Source organism: Danio rerio, chromosome 8 (assembly GCF_052040795.2).
Source record: "Danio rerio strain M-AB ecotype USA chromosome 8, GRCz13ab, whole genome shotgun sequence".
Taxonomy (NCBI): domain Eukaryota; kingdom Metazoa; phylum Chordata; class Actinopteri; order Cypriniformes; family Danionidae; genus Danio; species Danio rerio.
In genome coordinates, this window is record NC_141028.1 from 1,021,570 (window position 1) to 1,049,179 (window position 27,610).

Sequence of the window (27,610 nt, forward strand, 5' to 3'; positions counted from 1 at the left end):
TGTACAAAAAAGTATTGCAAACCGCCCAAAACACAATGTGCTAAAATGTTTCAGCTTTGTGCTAAAGTTTTGCATCCTCCTAAAGTAACTTTGCATTTCAAAAAACATTTGATTTCTTTTGCAAAAAAAATTGATAAATATAAAAAACTTTGCAAGACTTTTGTATAGAGCAAAAATATATGTTTACTCCAAAAAGTGTTGCATTCACTCTCAAAACAGGAGTATAATACAAGAGTATTGCACACCACCAAAAACACAATCTGCCCTACAAAAAAAAAAAACCTTGCATTGCTCCCAAAAACATTTGTCTTGTGCAAAAAAAAAGTTGCATTTGTTCCCAAAACTTTTGAGACCTTGTGCCGAAGGATTGCATTCCCATCAAAACCTAGTGTTCCCTTTAATACCTTTAATACTATAACTCCCAAAAAGCTAAATTAAAGAATCATCCTTGATCAATATAACGTTTGCATTGATTCATTAAATCACAGACGGATTGCCCCTACAGATGTGCTGAATATTTCAGTGTGTGCTGCAATGAAAATGAAGGTTAACGTTGAGGTCGCGTCTGATCCTCCGGGGCGTTATTTTTAGATTCTGAGAATAAAACAGCTGCTGTTGTCTGTCCGGCAAAACGGTTTCCACATACATGATCAATGCGCGTTTCTGTTGCAGATTAATCCGCTTATATGACAATCCTATAAAAGCTGAGGATGAAGAGGAGATGAACATGGATGCAGAAGCTCAGGACACGCATGAGAAAGAGTTCATGAAGACTTACATTGAGTCTCTTCAGGACAGGGGTGAGGATATCGATATGCTCATGCATTTTGAAGAAGATGGTACAAAAAAAAGGCATTTTCGTAAACTTTTCTTAGATTACACATTTATGGTAATGTAATCTGACTGCTTTTGGATTACATTTAGATTACTTTTAAACTGTAATCAGTTACTGACTACATGATAAGAGTAATTTAATGCTACCTTTATACATACAGCTGAAATCAGAATTATTCATTAATTACAGAATTATTAATTTGTTATTTTTTTTTTTATTTCCCAAATGATGTTGAACAGATTCAGGAAATGTTCACAGTATGTCTGATAATATTTGTTCTTCTGGAGAAAGTCTTATTTGTTTTATTTGGGCTAGAATAAAAGCAGTTTTGAATTTTTTAAACACCATTTTAAGGACAATATTATTTAAGCTATATGTTTTTCGATTAACTCCAGAACAAACCATCATTATACAATAACTTGCCTAATTACCCTAACCTGCCTAGTTACCCTAATTACCCTAGTGAAGCCTTTAAATGTGACTTTAAGCTGTATAGAAGTGTCTTGAAGAATATCTAGTCTAATATTATTTACTGTCATCATGACAAAGTGAAAATAAATCAGTTATTAGAGATGAGTTATTAACACTATTATGATTAGAAATGTGTTGAAGAAATCTGCTCTCTGTTTACCAGAAATTGGGGAAAAAATAAACAGGGGGGCGAATAGTTCTGACCTCAACTACTGTACATATAACTATATAGCAATAGCCAACTCAGATCACCACATAAATAAACATAAAAGTTAACAATGAAGTAAATCATCATCAAATAAAAATGGCAATTATAAAGTAAACAAAACTATAACCAATCAAAACGTGTTTAAACAGCAGGAGCATCCAATGTATATGAGCAAAACACAACTTAAAGCTTGTGCAGAAACCCAGCTGCAGGTACAAATGAATGCAAATATGTATTGGACCGAGCTCGCTTCGAGTATACCTCCTGCCTGATGATAATATCAATATAAATCACTATTAAACTAATCCACAATAGCTTCTTTTCATTTCATAATTAGAGTGTGTGCTGTGTGTGTTTATTTTGTACATGTAAATACACACATGCACGCATATATTTGATTTTTTTTTTTATTTAGATATAAAATGTACATGATACAAATTATATATAAATGTAAAAGTGACACAAAAAATATATATCTTTATGCATGTTATTAAACACTCACCGGCCACTTTATTAGGTACACCTTACTAGTACCGGGTTGGACCCCTTTTTGTCTTCAGAACTGCCTTAACTCCTGGAAATATTCCTCAGAGATTTTGCTCCATGTTGTCATGATAGCATCACACAGTTGCTGCGGATTTGCCGTCTGCACATCCATGATGCCAATCTCCCGTTCCACCACATCCCAAAGCTGCTCTATTGGATTGAGCTCTGGTGACTGTGGAGGCCATTTGAGTACAGTGAACTCATCGTCATGTTCAAGAAACCAGTCTGAGATGATTGAGCTTTATGACATGCTGCGTTATCCTGCTGGAAGTAGCCATCAGAAGATGGAGACACTGTGCTCATAAAGGGATGGACATGGTCAGCAGCAATACTCAGGTAGGCTGTGGCGTTGATGCTCAATTGGTACTAATGGACCCAAAGAAAATCTCCCCCACACCATTACACCACCACCACCAGCCTGAACCGCTGATACAAGGCAGGATGATCCATGCTTTCATGTTGTTGAGGCCAAATTGTGAGCCGAGCATCCGAATGTGTCAGCAGAAATGGAGACTCATCAGAGCAGCAACGTTTCTCCAATCTTCTATTGTCCAGTTTTGGTGAGTCTGTGTGAATTGTAGCCTCAGTTTCCTGTTCTTAGCTGACAGGAGCGGCACCCGGTGTGGTCTTCTGCTGCTGTAGCCCATCCGCCTCAAGGTTGGACGTGTTGTGTGTTCAGAGATGCTCTTCTGCAGAGCTCGGTTGTAGCGAGTGCTTATTTGAGTTACTGTTGCCTTTCTATCAGCTGGAACCAGTCTGGCCATTCTCCTCTGACCTCATCAACAAGGCATTTGTGCCCACAGAACTGCCGCTCACTGCAGATTTCCTCTTTGTCGGAGCATTCTCTGTAAACCCTAGAGATGGTTGTGCGTGAAAATCCCAGCAGATCAGCAGTTTCTGAAATACTCAGAGCAGCCCGTCTGGCAGCAACAACCATGCCACATTCAGAGTCTTTTAAATCCCCTTTCTTCCCCATTCTGATGCTCAGTCTGACCTGCAGCAGGTCATCTTGACCATGTCTACATGCATAACATATGCTGCATTAACGAGCAGTAGTACAGGTGTGCCTAATAAAGTGGCCAGTGAGTGTATAAAACACATATATTGTCAAAACAAACTTTTATTTGGAATGTGATTATTCACAATTCATGTTTGCCCAACACTAATTGAAAACAATCAATTGTAACATCTTCCTGCTACTGTGTCAGTAATAGTTTGTAATCCTGATGTAATCCTTAAAAGTAACTGTAATACGATTACAAGTAGCTAAGGAGTAGCTTACTCTGAATCACAATCACTTGATTTTTGTAACCTGATTAGGCAATATAATCCAGCTCAATGTTTGATTATGTTATAGTATATGGATGTGTTGTAGTATATTAACGCTCTCTGTTTCAGACACTCAGCCTTCATACACCACCAAAGTGTCTCTGAGCTGCCTGCTGTAGAAGCACATCGACTGCAGATTTACACCAGTGTGTTTCAACCACGCCTGTGCTTTAGTCTCTCATTCCTCGTGCAATCAGAAGTGCAGCGTCAACCAGCTGTTTGAGGCTTTGGATTTCTTCTGTAGCAGCGTTCAAGTCGCTCTGGATTAAAGTGTCTGCTAAATGACTAAATGTAATGTAAATGTGTTTAAACGGGTCATGAGCTGAGAAATCTAAACTGCATTTGGAGATAGAAGAGCTTATACAACACACAAAAATGATTTTCTTAGAGGTTTTGTGTTGTTTCTGGGATGAATATTTAAGATTTCTTAATAAATATTGTTTTATTTTCAGAATTAAGTGAGTTTTTTTCCTTAAAACAAGCTTAACAATCTGCCAATGGAGTAAGCTAACTTGTTTTAAAGTAAAACTCACTTAATTATGATTTCTTTATTATTGTTATTAATAGACATTATATTGGATATTGTTATCCAAACCGGGAGGAGGCCTCAGGGATGACCCAGGACTCGCTGGAGGGACTATGTCTCTCAGCTGGCCTGGGAACGCCTCGGGATCCCCCCGGAGGAGCTGAAGGAAGTGGCTGGGATAGAGGGAAGTCTGGGGTTCTCTCCTAAGACTGCTGCCCCTGCGACCTGGCCCCAGAAAAGCGGCAGAAAATGAATGAATGAATGATCCAAATATCAAACAATTTTAATAAATATTTAGACTAGAAACAAGAAAAACTCATTAGAAAAGCATTTTTGTAGTGAGAGTTCTGAAACAGCTCCTAAAAATGACAATTGCTCATCAATTATGATGTTTTAATATAAAAATCTGAGATTATAAGTAGAGAAAATGACTAAATAAAGCAGTAAAGTAGTTCATGACCCCTTTAAGAAAAGACATCAGTGATTGTTTTGATTTATTATTATTCTTTCTAGATCCCAGACCTATTTGGATGTGCTTTTCTGAGTTGATCTCCATTGTTTAGTTTGATTTGATGTGACCAAACGCTTCCCAGCATGATGACGTCAGTGTTTTATTATGCATATCACCATCATCATAAAGTGTAATGTATTGTGATTAAACCTTTTTCATGCACTTCGCCCTCTGCCATTATTATAATGCAACACAATCTTTAGCCAATCCTGGTATCTGAAGTGATTTATTGAAACATTGATCAATGAAAAGCTCACTGGTAACAAACGTCAGCAAATGAATGCTTCATGTGCACTGAACGCATCGCTAAATCAGCAGTGTTGGGGGTAATGCATTACAAGTTACATAATAACATGACTAATATGAGTGATCAGTAAAGTAATGCATCAGAAAAAAAAGATTAAGCCTCAGCTAAAGTAAGCTAACGTAACGCATTACTTACAATGAAAAGTAACTAAGTAATGCAACTAGTAGCTTTCTAGAGGAGTAACTCAATATTGTAATGCATTAACTTTTGTCATGATATGTAAATAATACAACTTGATTATGATGCAGTTTAACTTTCCCCAACACTGTCAGTAAAACCTCCTTAAACCCACGACTGCATAGACATGAAGAATGGCACTGAAGCCCACTTATTCATTAAAAACAAAGTGCAGTTCACTGGAAAACATTGATCAAATCAGTTTGGAGCTTCTTTAGTCCTTCTGTGGGCATCTACAGCACCGACTGCATAAACACACTGCAATAAATGCTTTCTTTACTTAGAGCTTGTCTTGTTTCTAGTCCAAATATATAAAGATTCTGAAATCAAGAAGCATTTTCTAGACAAGTGAACATATCGTCTTGTTTTATAAATATTGAGTCAGAATGAAATGAAATTTTTAATAAAACAAGCTAAATCATCTGCATCTGAAATAATCTTGCTCTTCCTCTTGATGTAATCATTTTGCTTGTTTTAAGGGTAAACTCACTTCAATAGGACTCGTTAATTATGAAAATACAACTTTTTTTTTGATTTAAGAATTTTTAGATGTTTGGACTAGAGACAGGACAAAAGATTAAGCATGAAAACCATTTTTTGCAGTGCAGAGTCTAATCTACACTTATTTTCAAGTATGCATATTAATAATAATCAGGTCCCCAGAATGGGCAATTAAAACACTTGCTCTTCTGTGTGCTGCTCAAATGCATCTGTAACGCTACAGACATTCAAACATGCATCTAAACGCAGAAACTAACACAGATTTAGGAGTGTAGCTCATTGTTAACTGCAAAAAAAAAAAAAACAGAACTCAATGTTTCTGTTTCATTTTCCAGCCCAATTAAACAAATACATTAAAATGCTAATATAATTTACTGAAACTTTGCAATTAACTGCAAAAACAACAACAAAAAAAGCTTTTCCGGTTTAGAATTGGTCTCGTTTTAATTCCAAATATCTAAAAAAAAAAATCAGGAAACATTACAAGCAAAAACGCTGTTGTATTTTCAAACATAATGTCAAAATAAAGTAAGTTTTTCCTTAAAACAAGCAAATCTTATGTTCAGTTTGAAATGAGACTATTTTAGATACTTATTTTACTTCTTTTAAGGAAAAACGCAGCTAATTTTGAATAATTACTCCTGAAAATACGACAATATTTTAAGAAAATGCGTCTTCATTTAAGAATATTTAGATATTTAGACTAGAAATAACACCAAAACTCGAAGTAAGAACGGTATTTGCTTTGTTTTTTGCAGTTAAGATATTACGCTTTTTTAAATAGAAAATAAAACTAAAAACTGAGTTTGGTTTAATTAAAGTCTCATAGGTATCTAGTTAAAAAAAAACACTTTATTTTCTAAAAATACTATCTAAAAAGGATCGTTCACAACAATCTACAGTATCACAGTTAATTTACAGTCAAATGTACAGTTCATTTAAATTTACCTGCACAAAATTGAACATTATTTGCAATATTATTGGCCTTTATCCATCATCAACAAACAGGCGCTCACTGCACCGGCTTGCCCAGACTGTGAATTAAAGCTTAAATTATTGTACACTGCAAAAAATGCTTTTCTTACTTCGAATTTTGTCTTGTTTCTAGTCCAAATATCTAAAAGTTCTTAAATCAAGAAGCATTTTCTAGACAAGCAAAACATATTGTCTTGTTTTAGGAAATAATCTTATAATCTAAAGTTTTTCCTTAAATCAAGCTTAATAATCTGCCAATGGAGTCAGCAAAATCATCTGATCACAAATCGAAAAACAAGATTATTTTGCTTACTCCATTGGCAGATTATTAAGCTTGATTTAAGGAAAAACTCGCTTCATTTTGGCAGATTATTTCCTTAAACAAGACAATATGTTTTGCTTGTCTAGAAATGCTTCTTGATTTAAGAATTTGTAGATATTTGGACTAGAAACAAGACAAAATTCTAAGTAAGAAAAGCATTTTTGCAGTGTAAATAATGTTTAATCTTGCGCTTACACATACATTTTGCTTCCTATGAGCTCAGTCTATCATCAGGGAATTGACTTTAACTGTTTGCATGTGTTTACTTTTAATCTTAAAAATGGTTGACCGTTAATGGCCATTATATAAACTTATAAACATAATATAATACAGCTAAAATCTTCTTTAATATTAAATATAAAAATCATCAACATCCTAAACAACATTAAGTAAATTAAATCAAGAGGGCAACTCTGTGGCTCAGATGTTAGCACTGTGGCCTCTGTGGGTCAGCTGGTGTTTCTGTGTGGAGTTTGCATGTTCTCCCCGTGTTGGCGTGGGTTTCCTCCGGGTGCTCCGGTTTCACCCACAGTCCAAACACATGCGCTATAGGGGAATTGATGAACTGAATTGAACAGTGTATGAATGTGTATGGGTGTTTCCCAGTACTGGGTTGTGGCTAGAAGGGCATCCGCTGTGTAAAACATAAGCTGGAATAGTTGGCGGTTCATTCCACTGTGGGCACCCATAATGAATAAAGGGACTAAGCAGAAGGAAAATGAAGGAATGACATTAAATCAACTGTAAATGATCATTGTTTGGTGAACTACCCCTTTAATATCTTACACTAGTTCATCTTGATGTGTGTATATATGAACATCTTCTATGGAAAACAAGGCACAAAGACTAAGTGAGAAATTGATTTGTTTTCACTGCAAGAAATGCATTTGATTTGTTTTTTCTTGCCTTGTTTTTAGTCCAAATATCTACAAATCCCTAAATTAAGAAGCATTATCTAGACAAGTAAAAGCAGCTTTATTTTGAGAAATAATAAGTCAAGATGAAGTGATTTGTTTTCCTTAACCCAAGCTAAAATTATCATATTTAAAAGTTTATTTTACTATGTTTACTAGTTTACTTTACTAATAATCATACTGATTGATTATTTAGCTTGTTTAAAAGAAAAACTCACTTAATTTCGACTCATTTCTGAAAATAAAGCAGTATGTTTTGCTCATCTAGAAAATCCTTCTAGATTTAAGAATATTTTAGATGTTTGGACTAGAAACAACACAACATCAATCATTTTTTGCAGTGTTTTGCTGCAGTCTATAACAAATCAGTCAAAAAATCCTGCTACATGTAAATAAACTCAAACTGGCTTCACAAAGCATTTAAAACATACAAACAAAGAACATTCAAATTAAATAAATCACAAAATTAATTAAGAGACTGCTCTGTTAGGAAGCAGCAGTAAATCATTAAAGCCATCTTTAAAACAACATTTGATTTGTAAAGAAAGCGGGATTTAAAGTGACAGTACATTCAAAATAATGAACATTCACTCATTATTTCCTCACATTCAAGTTTTTATAAACTCTTACACTGCAAAAAAGCTTTTCTGACTTAAGATTTATTAAATACAGTTTACATTTTCAGATGATTTTGCTCGTTTTAAGACAAAAAGTCACTTAATATTCACTTATTATTTCTGAAATCAAGAGCTCGTCTATAAATGCTTCTTGATTTGAGAGTTTTTAGATATTTGGACTAGAAACAAGAATAAAACTCACAGTAAGAAAAGCATTTCTGCAGTCGGATTTTTTTGTTGTTGTTGTTGAAACGCAAAACAAGATATTCTGAAGAGTGTTGGAAACAGATAATCATTGACATCCATAAACAAAACTAAATATTAATTGTTTTTCTCCAGCATTCTTCAATATACAGGTGAAATCAAAATTATTCAGCCCCTCTAACATTTGTTCTTCTGGAGAAAGTCTTATTTGTTTTATTTCGGCTAGAATAAAAGCAATTTTTAATTGTTTTAAAGCCATGTTAAGGTCAATATTATTCGCCCCTTCAGCAATATTAGTGTTGGATTGTCTCCAGAACAAACCACTGTTATACAATGACTTGCCTAATTACCCTAACTTTACCCTAATTACCCTAGTGAAGCCTTTACATGTCACTTTAAGCTGAACACTAGTGTCTTGAAGAATATCAAGTCTAATATTATGTGCTCTCATCATGGCAAAGAGAAAATAGATCAGTTATTAGAGATGAGTTATTAACACTATTATGACTTAAGATGTGTTGAAGAAATCTGCTCTCCGTTAAACAGAAATTGGGGGGAAAATATACAGGAGGGTGAATAATTCTGACTTTAACTTCCTAAATCCTCCTAAAGTAACTCATAAAAGTTTAGAAACACTCGAGTGTAAGAAAATAATGATGTAATGTTCATGTCTGGGTGAACGGTCACTTTAATAAACATCAGAAAGGCATAAATCAAGTGTTGTGCATGAACCGTGAGGTAGCAGCTCTGTGTAAAAGCGATGAATTACACTGCAAAAACTGCTTATGTGATAAAATATCTAAAGATTCTTAAATCAATCAGCATTTTGTAGAAGAGCAAATTATTGTCTTGTTTCCAGAAATAATGAGTCAAAATTAAGTGAGGCTTTCCCTTAAAAGGAGCTTAAAATAATCTTGTTTTTGCTTTGAAATAAGATTATTTTGCTTATTATTTAGCTTAATACTCACTTAATTTTGACTCATCGTTTCTGAAAACCCACTGTATGTTTTGCTTGTCTAGAAAATGCTTCTTGATTTAAGACTTTTCAGATATTTAGACTAGAAACAGGTAAGAAAAGCATGTTTTTGCAGTTTATATATTAATTTTTGTTGATAATACTTCATTTAATCAAAGCTGCATCGGATCTAAAGACTGTGATTATGTGTGTTCTGTGCGCTGTGTGTTTAAACACTCGTCATTATTGCATCTGTACAAGCTTAGCGCAGAGGTTAAAGTTGATCACAAATAAAAGACAGCACACACACTGCAAAATAAGGCCTTTCTTACTGAGTTTCTGTCTTGTTTCTAGTGCAAATATCTAAACATTTTTAAAATCCAGAAACATTTTCTGGACAAGCAAATATTATTGTTTTGTTTTCAGAAATAATGAGTCAAAATTAAATGACAAAGCAGACTTTTAAACAGAAATGGAGTACATGGCTGACTGAGGAGAACTCAAACACAAAATAATTATTCATATGTAAACATTTACATAACCATCATAATTATGGAGGTTATGCATTATTGACAATGTTTGGCAACTTTTTATTTTTGTTTTGGTCAAATTAATAAAGGTACAGGAGCTATCTCTGGGGCAGTACCTTTTCAAAGGGTACAAATTTGTGCCTAAAGGGTCCATAATGGTACTTTTTAGGTACATTTGGGTACTAATATGCACCTTTGAGGTACCATAGTGGACTCCTTGGGTACAAATGTGTATCTTTTGAAAAGGTTCTGCCCCCAGAGACAGCTCCTGTACTTTTAATTCTGGGAATGTACAGTATATGTGGTATGATATGTATGTACATATTTCTCTCTCACTGGTTCTGTTCATAAAAAAATAAATAAATAAATACCTCAATAAAATTATGGATATATATTTCAAAATCAAAATTAAGAGGAACATAATTCTTTATATTTGAACATTTACATTATTATGGAGGTTATGCATCATTGAGAGTATATATTCGGCAACGTATTGTTTTTGCTGTGGTTAAATTAATAATTCATATTTATATGCATGTATGTGTATGGAATGGATTTATACAGTATACGTGGTATGATATGCATTTATATATGTATTTCCCTCTCACTGGTTATATGTTCCTAACGAAAATAATCAAACATCAAGTATAAATATGTATTTCAAAGTCAAAATTATTTGAAAAATTATTATTCATATTTGAACAGGTTATGCATTGAGTGAGTGTATTTGGCAACCTTATATTTGTTGTGGTTAAATTAATAATTCATATTTTTTTGTATACGTGTATGTATGTATATGGAATGGATATATGCAGTATGTGTAATGATATGTGCATATTTAAGTATATATATATATATATATATATATATATATATATATATATATATACTTAAAAAATCTATGAAAACGAAAATACATATATACATACATACATATACATACATTATATATATAGTGGGGTAAGTAAAATAATTCATTTTCCTTTTAAAGTGAAAACAAGATTATTTTACATCTCATTGTCCGTTTATTTTGCTCGTTTTAAAAGTAAAACGTACTTAATTTTATTACTTCAATAATTAATATAATTATATAATTTTATTACTTTAATAATTTATTACTTTATTACTTACTTTAATTTTAAAAAGTCTATATTTTATACTTCTCCAGAAAATGCTTCTTGATTTATTTTGGACTAGAAACAAGAAAAAAACTCTAAGTAAGAAAAGGATTATTTGCAGAGTGAGCTTTACATTCAGATACACGGCAGCACATAAACTACGCCAAAACATGAAGAAGGCACATTCTTTTTAAAGAACAAAACAAAGATAAAAATAAAGACACTTCACGGTAAAGTCTGACATTAGTTTAACATGATCTAACAATGATGAAGGGAGAAATAATTACAACTGTAAAGCACACAGTGCTCATTGTTAGTTCATGTTTTGAAGGGAAACACTGAAAAATGTGTTTATTACTCAGAGTTTTTGTGATGTTTCTAATACAAATATGATATATGTCTTAAATCAAGAAGCATTTTATAGAATATAGTTTTGTTTTCAGAAATGAGAAGTGAGTTTTGGATTAAACAAGATCAATAATCTGACAATAGAGTGATGAAATAATCTTGTTTTTGTTTTGAAATAATCAGATTATTTTGCTTGTTTTAAGGAAAAACTCACTTAATTTTGACTCTTTTTTTTTTTTTGAAAACAAGACTACTTTTTGCTTGTCTAGACAATGTTTCTTGATTAAAGAATTAGAGTCAACTGGTGCTGATTTCCAACATTCTTCAAAATATCTTTTTTTTTTTTTTTTTAACAGAACTCAAAGCTTTACACTGCATAAAAATGCCTTTCTTGGAGTTTTTTTGTCTTGTTTCTAGTCCAAATATCTAAAATTACTTAAATCAAAAAGCATTTTCTTGAGTAGACATGCAAAAATATATAGTTTTGTTCTCAGAAATGATGTTAAAATTAAAAGTTTTTCCTTTAGGCAATAAAATAATCTGCCAACAGTCTCAGAAACATAATAAAGCATAAAAATGCTGGTTTTAAGGAGAAACTCACTTCATTTTGACTCATTATTTCTGAAAACAAAACAACACTGCCCTGTCTAGACAATGCTTCCTGATTTAAAAACTTAAATATTTAAACAAGACACAAGACAAAAACACAACTTAAGAAAAGCTTTATGAGTTCTGTTGAACACAAAAGAAGATAACTTGAAGAATGTTAGAAATCAGCACCTATTGACTACCATATATTTTTGTATGAGAGTCAATGGGTGCTGATTTCCAACAATCTTCAAAGTATCTTCTTTTTTGTTATTGTTCAACAGAACTCTTAAAGCTTTACACTGCATAAAAAGATTTTTTTTTGTCTTGTTTCAAGTTTAAATATCTTACATTTCTTAAATCAAGACACATTTTCTAGAGTAGACAAAAAATATAGTCTTGTTTTCAGAAATAATAAGTTAAAATGAGTCTTTTCTAAAAATATTTAAAATAATCTGCCAATGCATAGAGTAAAATAAACTTATTTCAAAAGCAAAAACATTTATTTTACTCACATCACTGGCAGATTATTGTGCTTGTTTTAATAAAAAAAAACTCACTTCATTTTGACTCATTTCTGAAGCCAAAACTACATTGACTGCTTGTCCAAAAAATGCTTCCTGATATAAGAACTCAGATACTTATAGAAGAAACAAAGCAAAAACACAACGTAAGAAAAGATTTGAGCTCTGTTGAACACAAAAGAAAATGTTTTATAGAATGTTGGAAAGTTTAATGTTGTAAACAAGCATTAACTCATACAAAAAATATACTATGGGAGTCAATGGGTGCTGATTTCCAACATTCTTCAAAATATCTTCTTTTTTGTGTTCAACAGAACTCAAAGCTTTACAATGCAAAAAATGCCTTTCTAACTTTTCAATGCTTCAATGCTTTCTTACAAGTTCAAATATCTAACATTTCTTAAATCAAGAAGCATTTTTTAGAGTATACAAGCAAAAAAGTTAAGCAATTAAAGCAATTAAAATAATCTGCCAATGCATTGAGTAAAATAAACTTATTTCAAAGCAAAAACAAGATTATTTTACTTTCATCACTGGCAGATTATTGTGCTTTTTTCTGAGTAAAATAATCTTGTTTTTGCATTGAAAAAAGTACATTTTACTTACTCTAGAGCAGATTATTGTGCGTGTTTTAAAGAGAAACTCACTTCATTTTGACTCATTATTTCTGAAGGCAAAACAACATAGTCTGCTAGTCCAGAAATGATTCTTCATTTGAGAACGTTTAAATATTTAAACTAGAAACAAGTGAAAAACCTAAAGTAAGAAAAGCTCTGTTGAACACAAAAGAAGATATTTTGAAGAATGTTGGAAAGGTTAATGTCGCAAACCAGCATTAACTCATACAAAATATAAACTATGGGAGTCAAGGGGTTTTCAAAATATCTTCTTCAGTCTTAAGAAAACAAAGTAAAAAAAAAAAGAGTATTCTGCAATATAGAAGCACTTCAGTTTGAGTAAATCTTCATTTCTGTGTGAACGAGCCCTTTAACTAATGTTAACAAGACCGTACAGTAAAGTGTCACCAAAATCGACAGACATTCAGTAAAAGCAGTATTTTAGACTCGAACCCTCCTCCTCCTCCTCAGCGTGTCTATAAGCTGCTGTCCTGCAGAAGCGGTTCGATGTCCTCGTCGCTGGCAGGAAGTGACCCGCCAGCCAGGATGCTGCTCATGGGCTCCGTCACTACGCACGTGCTGCTGCTGCTGCAGGTCTTCACGAGTGGAGCGGGTTGTGAAGGGATGAACACGGCCACCAGCAGCGCCAACACAACCGTACACGCACCGAACACAAACGGCGGACCCGGAACTACAGACTTCTGCAACACACAAATCAGTACACTCAACACATTACACACTGTTAATGAACGCTCCAGCATAGTGAAACTGTACCATGGTATACTATAGTGTTTACTGCAATTAGAGAAAACTACAGTATCGGGTCATTTGTTTAGTAACTATTGCTGTTGTGTTACCATAGCAACAGTGGAAGGACCACAACAGATCAATTACTGTAGTTATCGTGTTACCATAGCAACTGTAGAATCACCACAACAGATCAATTATTAAAGCCATAGCAACTGTGGAATAACAACAGATCAACAGTTGTCATGTTACCATAGCAACTGTAGGATCACAACAACTGATCAATTACTAAAGCTGTTGTGTTACCTTAGCAACTGTGGAATCACCACAACAGATCAATTACTATAGTTGATGTTACCATAGCAACTGTAGTATCACAATAACAGATCAATTACTACAGTTGTTGTGTTACCTTAGCAACTGTGGAATCACCCCAACAGATCAATTACTATAGTTGTTGTGTTACCATAGCAACAGTGGAATCACCACAATAGATCAGTTACTATAGTTGTCATGTTACCATAGCAACTGTGGAATCACCACAACAGATCAATTACTATAGTTGTTGTGTTACCATAGCAACAGTGGAATCACCACAATAGATCAGTTACTATAGCTGTCATGTTACCATAGCAACAGTGGAATCACTACAACAGATCAATTACTCTAGTTGTTGTGTTACCATAGCAACAGTGGAATCACCACAACAGATCAATTACTACAGTTGTTGTGTTACCATAGCAACCGTGGAATCACCACAACAGAATAATACAAGCACTTTCCTATAGTTTGGTTCAGAAACACTACAGTATTACTAAAAATTACTATTGTATTTTTTTTTTATTTGGAAAAATATATGATGATACAGAAAATGTTATTTTGTGTTAAGATTTACTTTTTAAGGTGTTATTTCAAGCACTAAAAATCATGAACTACAAGAGTTCTCCCCTTTAATTCATTTATTATAATAAACAACCTGGTCTGTTGAAAGTTTATAAGTTACCTTTAAAAATCAATGAATGTCTCAGTGGATTAAATGAGTGTAATAATTATCTGACCTGTTTAGTGTCGGGTGTGACCGCAGAATTCGACTGAACGGTACTTATGTCATTCAGCTCCACGTTAAAGAGGAAGAATATGAATCCAAAGAGAAAGGGGCCGAGTCCATTACACAGACCCCGAATCCCAGTGATGATCCCCTGAACGGCTCCTAAAACACAAACACAGTCAAAACACTGCTATACTGGAGATATATATATATATATATGATACAAATTATACATAAATTGAAATATTCTTTATATGTGTGTGTACCACATATACTTAATAAAATAATACACACACATATCTTATGTCAAAACAAACTTTGATTTAAGATGTGATCTTTGTGTATGAGTAATCTTTGGTCACCACTAATTACTATACAAAAATAAATCCTTAAAATGATAAATCACAATGTGGATGTGGACAGCATCTTGGATAAGGCTCAGTTTTCACAGAACACAAAGGCATATCAGTGTAAGCGAATGGAAAAAGTGTAGAGATAAAGATGTTTAGCCGTCTCTAGCTCAGTGTGTATGTGGTAACAGTGTGCTGCTTTATCAGTGTTTATTCTGTTACCCTGCTGGTCACGGTCGGTACAGCGGGACACCAGTGCACTGATTGCAGGGAATGTAATGCTGGACAGGGCAGCGACGGCTCCGGCAGCCCACATCATCCTACAAACACAAAACACTGCACTCAATATAAACCCTGAACACACTAAATAACCCTTTCAAGCTGCAGATCTTAATACTCTAGCTCTGTGGTTCTCAAACTGGGGGTCGCGAGAGTGATTTAAAAATTGTGTAATTTTCAGTGATTATAATATATGTTTTTCAGTAGCTAATATTTTTCGATTTGTTTAAAGATGTTACTAAAGTTAGTATTGTTTTGAAAGGTGAATGGAACATCATAACTGTGCAGCGAATCACTCGCTGGTTATCAATACAGCATGCATCTGGATATGAAAACCGTAACTGCAGAGATTAATAAATTTATAATTCGCAAATCTAAAAATGTTGAGGAAACTGTGGACAGTTGGTAATCAGAACAGTCTACTTTGACTAAATCCATAAAGTATTGACACATTGAGGCAGAATGCATCTTCGCACTTGAAACGCAGCGCTCAGGAACAGTTTAAACAGTGTCATGTCAACTTGCTCCAGTAAACAAAGTCCGCAACGCTTGCCCGCCTTCGTGCTCTACTTATTGGCCCACAGCTCTAAAACTGAACGTGAATGGATTGGTTAAAATCAGCTGTCAATCACTCAGTCAACGCCTTCTGCATTCAGACGACAGGGAGAGCTGAGCTACAACCGTGAAAATGTAACGCGCTGAAGATGAGAATATGAAAACAACACAGACAGATTTTGTCTTAGAAGCCACCAAAATCTACAAATAATGGCACATCTGATTAACGTGACTGATCATGTGCTGAATGTTAATCCACCATCTACACTTTTCCAAGAGTGGATAAAAGACTTCCATTGGCTTCAAGTCTGCCATGAAAATAAAGCATTCACTTTAAAGGTCTGTGGGATGGAATTTTCAGGAACTGTTTGCCATATCTACACATTTAAGCACGAGAGGTTCTGTTTAATCCTTCATTTAATCGCCAGATGCTGTCAGCCGTGCAAGTGGCAGCTATATGTACAATATCAGACAGCACCCCTGAGAACAGTTATCGTTAACAGATTCATTCATGTCAAGCAGTGTGTGCAGGGCCGGTGAGCGCTCCGTGTATCTTTTGGTCACTCAATTATGTTATAAAAATGTATTTTCTTGTGATAACGGGATTTCGTTGAGACATATTTTCCTCACGCATGTATTTATATATATATATATATATATATATATTTTTTTTTTTTTTTTTGCTTGTTAGTTTTGATTAGTGATGAATTTCAAAGACAATAAATAGGTTTATAAAACTTGGTGGGTGCGCCAAAATTTTTTTTAAGTTAGGAACATCTGTGCTACCAAGCAAAAATGTTAATTTCGAGCCCTGTAATGTATAGTAAATATAGTTTAAATATTGTGAACAGCTTAAAATAAGTTATTTTTGTTGTTTGTATATGCTTTGGTAATAGGGGGTCACGAGTTCTTGATGATCTTACATTGGGGGTCACTGGCTTAAAAGTCTGAGAACCACTGCTCTAGCTCAGGGATTCCCAAACTTTTTTATTCCAAGACCCACCTAGGCAAGTAATTCAATCTCAAGACCCAGCATAATATTTAAATATTGAAAAATGAGTAAAAAAAATTATCCATTCAAAGCAGTCAAAAATATATGGTGTGTGGCTTTTTTGGATTTTGGGATTTGATATGCACAAAATGAGGCTTGAAGTGCTTTTTGTGGGATGCTGGCTGTAACTCATTTTTTTTGTTGAAAAAAAACTCTTCTGTTTTTAGAAGAGAATATGATCAACCTTTGATCAAGCCCCTGGATTATGATCAAGCCCTGTCCCATCGCAGTAAACTCCACTGCTGGTGTAGTCATAAGAAACTAAGCAGCTTTTTGATCGACTACTACAAGCTGGGAAACGTCAGATAAATATGCCAATGCAATTAACATTAATGCTGAATAGATCTAATATTTACACATTTGCTTGAGGAAGGAATGATGGGGGTAGTTACATTACTATTAATATTTTCCATAACATCTATGCCCTTCCATAACATTAGCTGACGTTAAAACCAACAGATAGCACTATAGCTATTTATTGATTTGCAATCTGTCAACGTTGGGATGTTAAAATATGGGACAACAAATAGCTTCAAATGATAGAATACATAGCAAACATTAGAAAATATTAACTATAAAATAAAAGGTTTAGACTAATAAAATCAATGGCCTATCCAGAAATTAAATAAAGCTATAAAATCTACTTCACTTTGATTGTATTTGCATATTGATTAAAGTTACTGTAGTTATTTAGTGAAGATCAGGAAATGAATCTCTCATTGTGTTTTGCTTGATATCAGAGGTGTTCATGTAAGAATGCACAGATCTATAATGAAGCATTCCACTACTTTAGTAACTGTTTGTGCTCATTTAAGAGAAAATTAGTAGTGTTTAAAATAAAACACGCAGGACGGAGCAAAAAATGTAAAAAAAAAAAAAAACGGAAAAATAAGCACTTTCCCGACGGTCCCTTACTGACAGCAGCGCTCAGCGCGAGCTCTACCAGCTGAACACAGATTGCGAGGGCTCAAACTGAGCAGTGCTCATAATGTCGAGGGAAAAAAAAGAAAAAGACAGCTGTGAAACATAACCAGCTTTGTCTTTTTTTTAGGAAACATACTTTAGATCTTTTTAGGGTAAGAGGTTTTTGAGTTATTGCCGTCTATTGTACTGGTTTTGATTCACCACGATGTAAATATAGCTGTAGCTATGTGACGTTGCGGGACCCACCTTTGTTCACTGTGCGACCCACTAGGTCGTGACCCACAGCTTGAGAACCCCTACTCTAGCTGACCCCTCTGCGTGAGTTTCTTTATGGTGTTCATTATTTAGAAAGCTTCTCTTTAAAGTTGTAATAGTGCCGCATCAATATTGTCACATGACAACCCAACTGATTCATGCACATATCGATTTTTGTTTCGTTTTTTCCCCCTTTTCTGCAAATATTGACAAATATCTATATAGATTATTCCAATTTTCAAATACATGTAAGAACATGTATCTGGTCATTAAACATGGCACAAATGCAATAATATGATTGCAAAAATGCTGTATAATTTAAAATGCGATTGCTTTGTCCTCACCATGGCTCAGAGCCGAAGCCGTACCAGGCCAGCTGGAACAGCTGAAAGCCCAAACCCAGCAGAACTGTGCTTTTATTACCAATCTTCTTCATCAGAACGCTTAAAAGAAGAGTCTGCAAAAACAACCCATCATTAAATACAGAAAAACAGCTTATGTTAACATTAACTTACATTGATATTAATAAATGACCACAAACTGAAGCTGAAGGCCTGTACCTGCGCTCCGATAGACAGGATTCCCACCATCGCAATAAAGCCTGCAATCGCTGCTGATGAGAAATTAATGACCTGAAGCAGAAGAACAGATTATAATGTGCGAGTCAGACAGAGCATCAGCAGCACTGAAAAAAATAAGAAAATCAAAAGCTTTTGTCTTGTTTTTAGTCCAAATATTTAAAAATCCTTAAATCAAGAAGCATTTTTTAGACAATTAAAGAAATAAAGTTTTGTTTTAAGAAATAACGAGTCAAAATGAAGTGAGATTTTCCTTTAAAATCAGCAAAATAATCTGCCAATGGTGCAGACAAAATAAACTCATGTAAAAATGAAAACAAGAGCTTTGTTTCTCTACAACGTCCTTCAATAGAGACTGATTTAAGCAGCTTTGGCAGTAATAAACAGGAAAACAACAGCAACAAAAAACAGAATCAAAGTTAGGGTTAGAATATTCATTGAATATCAAATCAAAACCAAATCTAATTTATCTATAAAGCACACTGGACTATATAAACATATTCTAACAGTGTCAAAAAAATTCAATCATGTCTAAAATAACACGGTATAGTCTTCATATTATTATATAAATAAATGTAATGACTCTTCATTAAAGCTTGAAACTTCATAACTCATTCATTCTTTTTATTCAGCTTAGTCCCTTTATTGAATAATGTTTATTACTATAGATATGTTGTACCACAGCAACAACATAATTACTACGACAGTTTAACTCATGTAATTATCTATAATACGCTTCCAAACACTAGAGTATTTACTGTAGTATTTTTATGTAACGTGATGGCTTATACAGTATCTGCCGCATTGATGACAGGCAAATATATTTTAGCGGTGTAGAAAACTCACTCCTCTTCATGATATAAGGATCATGCCTAGCATATGAGGTTATTTTCTATTTAAATCTCCTTTGAAATATGGTATAAATCAATTAAATACAGACTTTCCTCTATGTCCCTCATTCAGTTTTATACTTCCTGCTCTTCATCTGAATTTCGCACGTCATCAGAACCACATGACTGAAAACAACCTATAACACAGTTATTTGTTTTGTAGACAATCCAAACTAATATTGCTGAAGGGGTTAATAATATTGACCTTAAAATGGCTTTAAAAAAATTAAAAACTGCTTTTATTTTAGCCGAAATAAAACAAATCAGACTTTCTCCAGAAAAACAAATATTAGAGGAAATACTGTAAACAACTCCTGAATCTGGTGAACATATTTGGAAGAAGAAAATAAAAGGGCTATATAGGTGTATTGTGTACATCATACACACACTCATTAAAAACCCTCACCTGTCCTAGATAGAGGAAAAAGCTGGAGTACTGTCCGGCCTCTGGGAGATACGACAGCAACACTGTGACACAGATCAGCAGCACTGTGGAGTCTTTCCCCACCTTCCTCAGAGACTGAAACACACACATTTGATCTTTTTTATTTGTTATCACAACTACTTTAGAACTTTTTGTCTTATCAGTGTCCACAGAGTCTATAATCCCGTTTCTTCCATGCAATCAAAAGAACGAGAATACTGCAAAATCGCAGAAATGTAAGGCTCTGCCATCTTGGTTTCTGTCTGCTCCCACAAGGAGCTCATCCTGTGAGGAATGCAAGGTGGCAACATTCACTTTAATTCAGCAATTAAGCTTTTCTAAACTAATTAATTAAACTACAATGTAATTAACATTTAGGGCCGGACGATATGGCAAAAATGTATATCATGACATATTTCGTAATTTCAGTCGATGCAATATAATTCCGATATCGATAAGGACAATATTAAAAAGACAGGAAACAACTGCCAAGAACGCATACAATAGATGTCTGTACCTACAAATGTCGGCAAAAGTCTATAATGACATCCAGGCTCTTATAACCTTTTTTTTAAATAAAAAAAGTGCAAAAAAAAATTAATGTTAACTTTTTATTTGTATTTAGCCTTTACAAACAGATGAGTTTATTCATAGTTCTGGTTGCTTTTCATCTTGAACGTCCTTTTAGGGTTCTATCTGTCTATTTATTAGAGGTGCGAACCTATACTGGTCTCACGGTTCGGTTGTGATTATCATGCCTTCGATTCGGTTCAATTCGATATCTCAGTGCATTGACGATGCTTTCCATATACAGTGTTATATTTTAGGGGGAAGACTATAACAAAGCTGTCTGTATAAACACACAGACACACAGCACCACACTGTCTCTGTATATTTGTTGGTGTACTGTCCTTTTAATAACATTGTGTGAGACATATTTTATATTAGAATATAAGGGCTCTTAATTCTTATTGTTTTATTATTATTTTATTAAATAACTAAATGTTTTTAATTATTTACTTTTTATTTGTGTTAATAATTAATACAATTACTACATTTTATTTTTATTTATTAATTACTTTTTATATGTTTATTTGTTGTTGTTATTTTTAATATGAATAATTTATTCAATCCTTCATTTTTTTTCCCTTCAGCTTAGTCCTTTTATTTATCAGGGATCGCCACAGTGGAATGAACCGCCAACTATTCCAGCATATTTTTCATGCAGCGGATACCCTTCCAGCCGCAACCCAGCACTTGGAAACACCCATATACACATTTACACACTCACTCAAACACTCAGGCCAATTTAGTTCATCAACTAGCTGAAACTCACAGCGAAGGGATCGGCCTGCTCCCAGGAGATGGGAAAACCCCATGATGAGAGTCTCATTTTATCGGGCAGAGATTCGGGAACCACCAGCAGGACGAACAGAATATCCAGCACTGCGATGATGGTGGCCAAGAGAACCACCAGACTGTCTCCATAGTGGATGGACAGAAACGCTCCGATCGCTGGACTCGTCACCAGACTCGCCGCAAACGTCGCAGACACCTGAGAACATACAAAACACATTCATTAATATAATATTAGTCATTGCTGGAATCAGTCTGGACTGTAAAACGTGCAGGTTACTTTGTCTGAAATGTAACGTAAGAATTCAATAAGCACTTGAATTCATTCATTTTCCTCCGGCTTAGTCAATAATTCATCATTCAGCACACGTTTTACATAGCGGATACCATTCCAGCTGCAACCCAGTACTGGGAAACATCCATACACACACACACTCGTACACTACGGCCAATTTAGTTCATCAATTCCCCTATAGCGCATGTGTTTGGACTGTGGGGGAAACCGGAGCACCCGGAGGTAACCCAAGCCAACACAGGGAGAACATGCAAACTCCACACAGAAATGCCAACCGACCCAGCCGGGACTCGAACCAGCGACCTTCTTGTAATTTAATTACTTGGCAAGTTTTTTTTACTTAACATGCTCAATTTTAACATTATATGCATAAAAACATATCTGATAACATACATGGGTATAAACATCTTATTTAATTGTTTCTTAAGCAATAGTCTGCATATTGTCATACAAAACTAACCTTATCAAAAATCTGGTTATTATGCAACACTTGATATTTCATAACGTATATAGTCATAAATTGTAATAACATTCAAATTTAAACATAAAAACGCACGTCTGTTTATTGGCCAGGTACAGTCATTATGTCTAAAATCATCAACTCATAACTCTATAGAAGTGGTCAAGGTGTAGTGTGAGCGTGGGTCTCACCAGTCCATACGCTGTGCTTCTTTCATGCTCTTCTGTAATATCAGCCACATACGCAAATATCACAGAAAACGTCACAGAGAAGAGTCCAGAGACTGACATCAGTGCGAAAAACCACCTGAAACACACATATACACACACACACACACACACACACACACACACACACACACACACACACACACACACACACACACACACACACACACACACACACACACACACACACACACACACACACACGTCACTTATGCATTTATACATGTTGCGTTAACCAAAGAAAAAATACTTCAACAACAGAAACATCCTGAAGTTTATCCAAGCAAGTACCTTTACTTTACTTACTAGGTTATAAAGGAGGGATGTCTAGATTGATTGATTGATTTTATTTTGACAATTTTACCAAAAATGTATAAACAAGTCCAGTTAGAATAATTCATACATATTTTAAAAACTGACGAGGATAAAATAAGCAAAAAAGCCACAGGCTTATTGCCATTGTGGTCCTCGATATTCTTAAAAAAATGGACGAGCAACAGCTCAGCAACTCGGCACAACAAAAAACTTCAACTGTAAAACAACCATTTTTTAATTTCCCTTCTAAAAACACTCTCAATTTGAATCTCTTTAAATTGGTGGGCAAAATATTACAAGCAGAGCAGAGCTCGCACACAAAAAAGAATTTCTACCTGATTCACTCTTGAATCTATATGGGTAAATATCCCTGCTGCGTGCTCTCGTAGAATGACTGTGCACCTCGCTGACTAAAACATATTAATTAAGAAAATATTTTGAAACCGTTTTCTTTAAAATCTTAAAAACCATCACTAATTTTAAAAACTTTACCCTCTTCTCAACTTTTAAAAAATTACTTTAACTATAATGTTCCTTATTTAAATGTGTCTGATCACATGCACAGAAAATGGACCCGATCATGTGATTTTAGATTCTAGTGGAATCGCACGTTACCTCCTGATTAGGACTCAAATATATATATATATATATATATATATATATATATATATATATATATATATATATATATATATATATATATATATATATATATATATATATATATACATATATATATCTCATCTGCGTTAACGTGATACGTTAACACAAGACCCTTATTGCGCGATAAAAAAAAAATGGCTGTTAATCTATTCTCAAAATTGGGTTATAATAATAATAATAATAATAATAATAATAATAATTTTTATTTATATAGCGCCTTTCCAGACCACAAGGACACTTTACAAGGAATGTGACAAAAAGATAAACAAACATACATGAAGTCAAATATAGCAAACTGGAATTACACAAACAAGACCTAAGAGACATAGAGCAGAGGGGAGGTGGATCAGTTTAAGTGGTCAGTTTGGCAGATCAGAAGCAAAGCATTCAGAAAATAAGTGAATCTTAAGTAAGGATTTGAATTCAGAGATATTATTAGCAGAGCGGATTGAGCGTGGTAGAGCGTTCCAGAGTTTGGGTGCAATAACACTAAATGATCGGTTTCCTCCGGGTGCTCCGGTTTCCCCCACAGTCCAAACACATGCGGTACAGGTGAATTGAGTAGGCTAAATTGTCCGTAGTGTATGAGTGTGTGTGAATGTGTGTATGGATGTTTCCCAGAGATGGGTTGCGGCTGGAAGGGCATCCGCTGCGTAAAAACTTGCTGGATAAGTTGTCGGTTCATTCCGCTGTGGCGACCCCGGATTAATAAAGGGACTAAGCCGACAAGAGAATGAATGAATACTAAACGTTTTCTACATAATATACATCTATAATTTTCTAATTAAATATTCAGTTATGACAATAATGTGGAAACAGGAGCATTTTCTTAATGTAATTTGAGGTTTAGGAATTGTTTTCGATTCCTTGAAAGGCAAAGTAAAGCAGAGAAGCATAGCCGACCTCCAGTGGATTATAGAGAGCTTCATCTCTCATGCAGAACGACTGAACACTCAGCTGAGAGTCATGTGATGCTCACACACACACACACACACACACACACACACACACACACACACAGACACACACACACACACACAGACACACACACACACACACACACACACACACACACACACACACACACACACATACAGGCATACATGGTTTATGAGGTCAATGTGACTTTTTGGTGGTTTACGGGGACATGCCTTTGCCAACATCCTACGAACATAAAACTTGTGCCAAAAATTTTAATTTGAGCTACAAAAGGCAAACAACGCTTAAAAATAGCAATTTTTGTTTCACAACACACTCAAATTAACTTTGTGACATTTCACAGGCTTATGGGGCCAGACAAAATCATGGTTTACAAGGTCTGTTTACATGTTACACACAAACCTAGCCCCTTCATGGTTTAAGAGGACTGATTAACACATTTTACATATCACACTATTCTGCTATTGCAGTAAGGGTGACAACAGAACAGACTCTGGCTTTCCTCAGCTAGACCCCTGCTAAACCCATCTCAGTTGCTAAGGTTCTGCCTGTCACTTCTTAAATGACAAAACCTATTTTGCTTATAATACACTTTTGATTTAACAATTCTGTAGGCTTATTGTGTTGTATCAGTTAAACAATCTGTTTAATGTACTGTTGAACAATAACCTGAAAAAGACAGCATTTTACCATTAAAGTATGAAAAGTTAATTGTTTAAGGGCCTTTGCTCTTATTTTATAGGACAGTAGATATTTTGAAAGGCAACTTCAGATAAAAAAAAGAACATAATTGGCAAAGAACCTTCAACCATGAACAACCAGAAGCACAACTGTACGATAACATGTTCATTATTTTATTCTTTCACTTGGCCAGAGCACAAATGTTCCCCTCTGTGAACTCTGTGTGGAGTTTGCATGTTCTTTGTGTTGGAGTGGGTTTCCTCCGGGTGCTCCGGTTTCCCCCACAGTCCAAAGACAAGCGGTACAGGGGATTGAATACACTAAATTGTCCGTAGTGTGTGTGAATGAGTGTGTATGGGTGTTTTCCAGTGATGGGTTGCAGCTGGAAGAACAACCGCAAGGTAAAACATTCTGGATAAGTTGGTGGTTCATTTCACTGTGGAAACCCCTGATAAATAAAGGGGTTAAGCCGAAAAGAAAATGAATGAATGAATGATTACAGCTTATAAACAAACTAATGGTATTTTAAAATTTAATTAAGTCGTTCAACAGATTATTCTTTTTCAAATTTAAATATTTATACTAGAACACAACATGGTAGTGCACTAGAATACTGTCAAATACAAAACATTGCCACTCAATGACAGAAATTAAAAAAAACTTTTTTTATTTTATTTTTGAAGTCCAGGAAAACAGCAGGGGAATTAAACATGTATATACATTTTATTATGAAATGCATCAACTATTATCGCTCTGACAAGAACAAAAAATAGATGGATAAAAATAAATAAAAAGATAGATAAAAAGAAAAAAAGATAAAACTAGACATAAAAGTTTGATTCCACAAATTGAATGATACATACAGAATTATATGAACACAAAACAGATTAAAAACTAAATTTCGTAATGTGACAGTAATATAATATGTTATAATGTGACTAATTAATATCATACACTTTTTCACTTTTTTGTCACAGTGACAATATTTGACCATTTTCAAACATGTAAATAAAAAACAAAAAACATGTCTTTTTGCTACTCAACACTGTTGTAAATGTTCAGTCTGAGGGACTGCATTTGTGGGTTATGTATTTTTGTGTGATGGGTATTGCCCAGGCTCATGAAGCAGACGTGGACCTGGACTGTGGAGCAGTACCAGACTGTGGAGTAGTGGCAGACATGGGTTGAGAAGCAGAGGCAAACTGTAGAGCAATGTAGAGACTGCCCTGAGTGATGATGGACTGTGAAGCACTGGCATGGAACAGAAGTGGCCCTGGGCCATGTTTTTTTTTTTTTTAATTTACATGTTTGAAAATGGTTAAATATTGTCACTCTGTGACAAGGAAAAAAAATGAAAATGTGTATAATAATAATCAGTCTTTTGAACTCATTACAGCCTTCACGTCTGCTTTTGTCCATGGTCTTCTCATGTAGGTTGTTCTGCCAGTGCTAGAGCCTGAAAGCAAACAAGATGATTAACTGTTAGCATCACTGACTTTTAATAGATCATATCAACTGTTCATCAATATCGTTTAAAAGTCTCTTTCTTGGAAAAAAGGTTAATCCTTAGGTGTGCACTTACACCATGGTTATACATCACACAACTACATGATTTAACAGCAACATATGCGAGTATAACTTTCAGTAGCTGCTTTGAATCATTGTGGACTATTGAAAGTGATATGACCTTTCCATGTAAAGACTTTTCTTAATTTTAAAAAAAGGCAATCAATAATTTCATAATATTCCCTATTATATTTTTCCCCTGGAGAAAGTCTTCCGTTTTTTAGTTTAGCTGAATAATAAAAAGGTTAAAACTGCAAAGGTCAATATTATGAGCACAAAAATTAAAATAAAAATATATAAAATTATAAAAATGAAAATTTATTTTTTGATTTTTTTGTCAGCCAGATATCGCAGAGCTCTATTTAAAAATGGCCAGATACAAAAGAGAAAGTGATAAATGGAAGATATTGACGAGAAATGTAGCATAGGAAAAAGCATTTGTGCATTTGCGCTACAAGCACTGCGATAGAAAGTCTGAACGTGTATTGAGTGCTGCTGGAAACATTGCAACTCCAACTAGGTCTGCTTAATCCAGACAATGTGTCAGCATGTTAGCTTTTCTGTCAAATAATTTAAAATATGAACCAAAAACCGTGGAGAGTTAGTAGCCTACGCTGTTTTTTCCTCAACATCTCACTTATATTGTTATCAATAGGCTAATATTTTTTGTTCTTCTTCTTATTATTATTAAGAATTTACTATTATTATTATTATAATATTATATAATATATAATATAATATTATTATTATTAGTTACTATTTATATTATCACTGATACTGAAAAGTGTTATTTAGGCTATTTGTGAAGTTCTTAAAAATGTAACATTTAATTATTATACAGGAGGGGGGAACCAGTGAATATTGTCCTCACCACTTAAAAAAAT

At 34.3% G+C, this 27,610-nt stretch overlaps 3 protein-coding genes and 1 long non-coding RNA gene across 25 annotated transcripts in view; 1 reads left to right on the forward strand and 3 right to left on the reverse strand.

Annotated features, from left to right (window-relative positions):
* Positions 1–5,717, forward strand: part of lrrc2 (leucine rich repeat containing 2) — a 59,043-nt gene extending 53,326 nt beyond the window's left edge. For 5 of the 8 annotated variants that reach the window (XM_087264163.1, XM_087264162.1, XM_087264159.1 and 2 more), the window contains 2 exons: positions 673–800; positions 3,459–5,717. In XM_087264163.1, coding sequence (XP_087120289.1) covers positions 673–800; positions 3,459–3,508 — 178 coding nt within the window. In that variant the 3' untranslated portion in view covers positions 3,509–5,717. The remainder of the gene's footprint in view (positions 1–672; positions 801–3,458) is intronic. The other 3 variants (XR_015497421.1, XM_087264165.1, XM_087264164.1) reach the window with 1 other exon arrangement.
* LOC147835476 (uncharacterized) lies at positions 4,637–10,760 on the reverse strand. The gene is made up of 2 exons (XR_015497493.1): positions 10,223–10,760; positions 4,637–10,026 (listed from the first exon to the last, which is right to left on the reverse strand). It is a non-coding gene; the product is annotated as an uncharacterized LOC147835476 (long non-coding RNA).
* A 299-nt stretch (positions 10,761–11,059) lies between these two features.
* The window catches only part of slc71a2b (solute carrier family 71 member 2b), a 60,837-nt gene continuing 44,286 nt past the window's right edge, over positions 11,060–27,610 (reverse strand). For 2 of the 11 annotated variants that reach the window (XR_015497414.1, XR_015497417.1), the window contains 10 exons: positions 22,527–22,641; positions 21,561–21,779; positions 20,207–20,320; positions 18,893–18,964; positions 18,677–18,789; positions 15,491–15,588; positions 14,929–15,080; positions 13,279–13,824; positions 12,228–12,671; positions 11,060–12,174 (listed from right to left, as the gene is read on the reverse strand). Coding sequence is in view for 2 of the 11 variants with exons in the window: in XM_087264134.1 (XP_087120260.1) it covers positions 13,600–13,824; positions 14,929–15,080; positions 15,491–15,588; positions 18,677–18,789; positions 18,893–18,964; positions 20,207–20,320; positions 21,561–21,779; positions 22,527–22,641 (1,108 nt within the window). In the remaining 9 variants the exon portion in view is untranslated. Of the gene's footprint in view, positions 14,427–14,535; positions 15,081–15,490; positions 15,589–18,676; positions 18,790–18,892; positions 18,965–20,206; positions 20,321–21,560; positions 21,780–22,526; positions 22,642–27,610 lie in introns of all 11 variants that reach the window. The other 9 variants (XR_015497411.1, XR_015497415.1, XM_087264134.1 and 6 more) reach the window with 7 other exon arrangements.
* Positions 25,813–27,610, reverse strand: part of LOC147835734 (uncharacterized) — a 31,991-nt gene continuing 30,193 nt past the window's right edge. For all 5 annotated transcript variants that reach the window (XM_087264216.1, XM_087264214.1, XM_087264215.1 and 2 more), the window contains one exon: positions 25,813–26,616. The gene's annotated coding sequence lies outside the window, so the exon portion shown is untranslated. The remainder of the gene's footprint in view (positions 26,617–27,610) is intronic.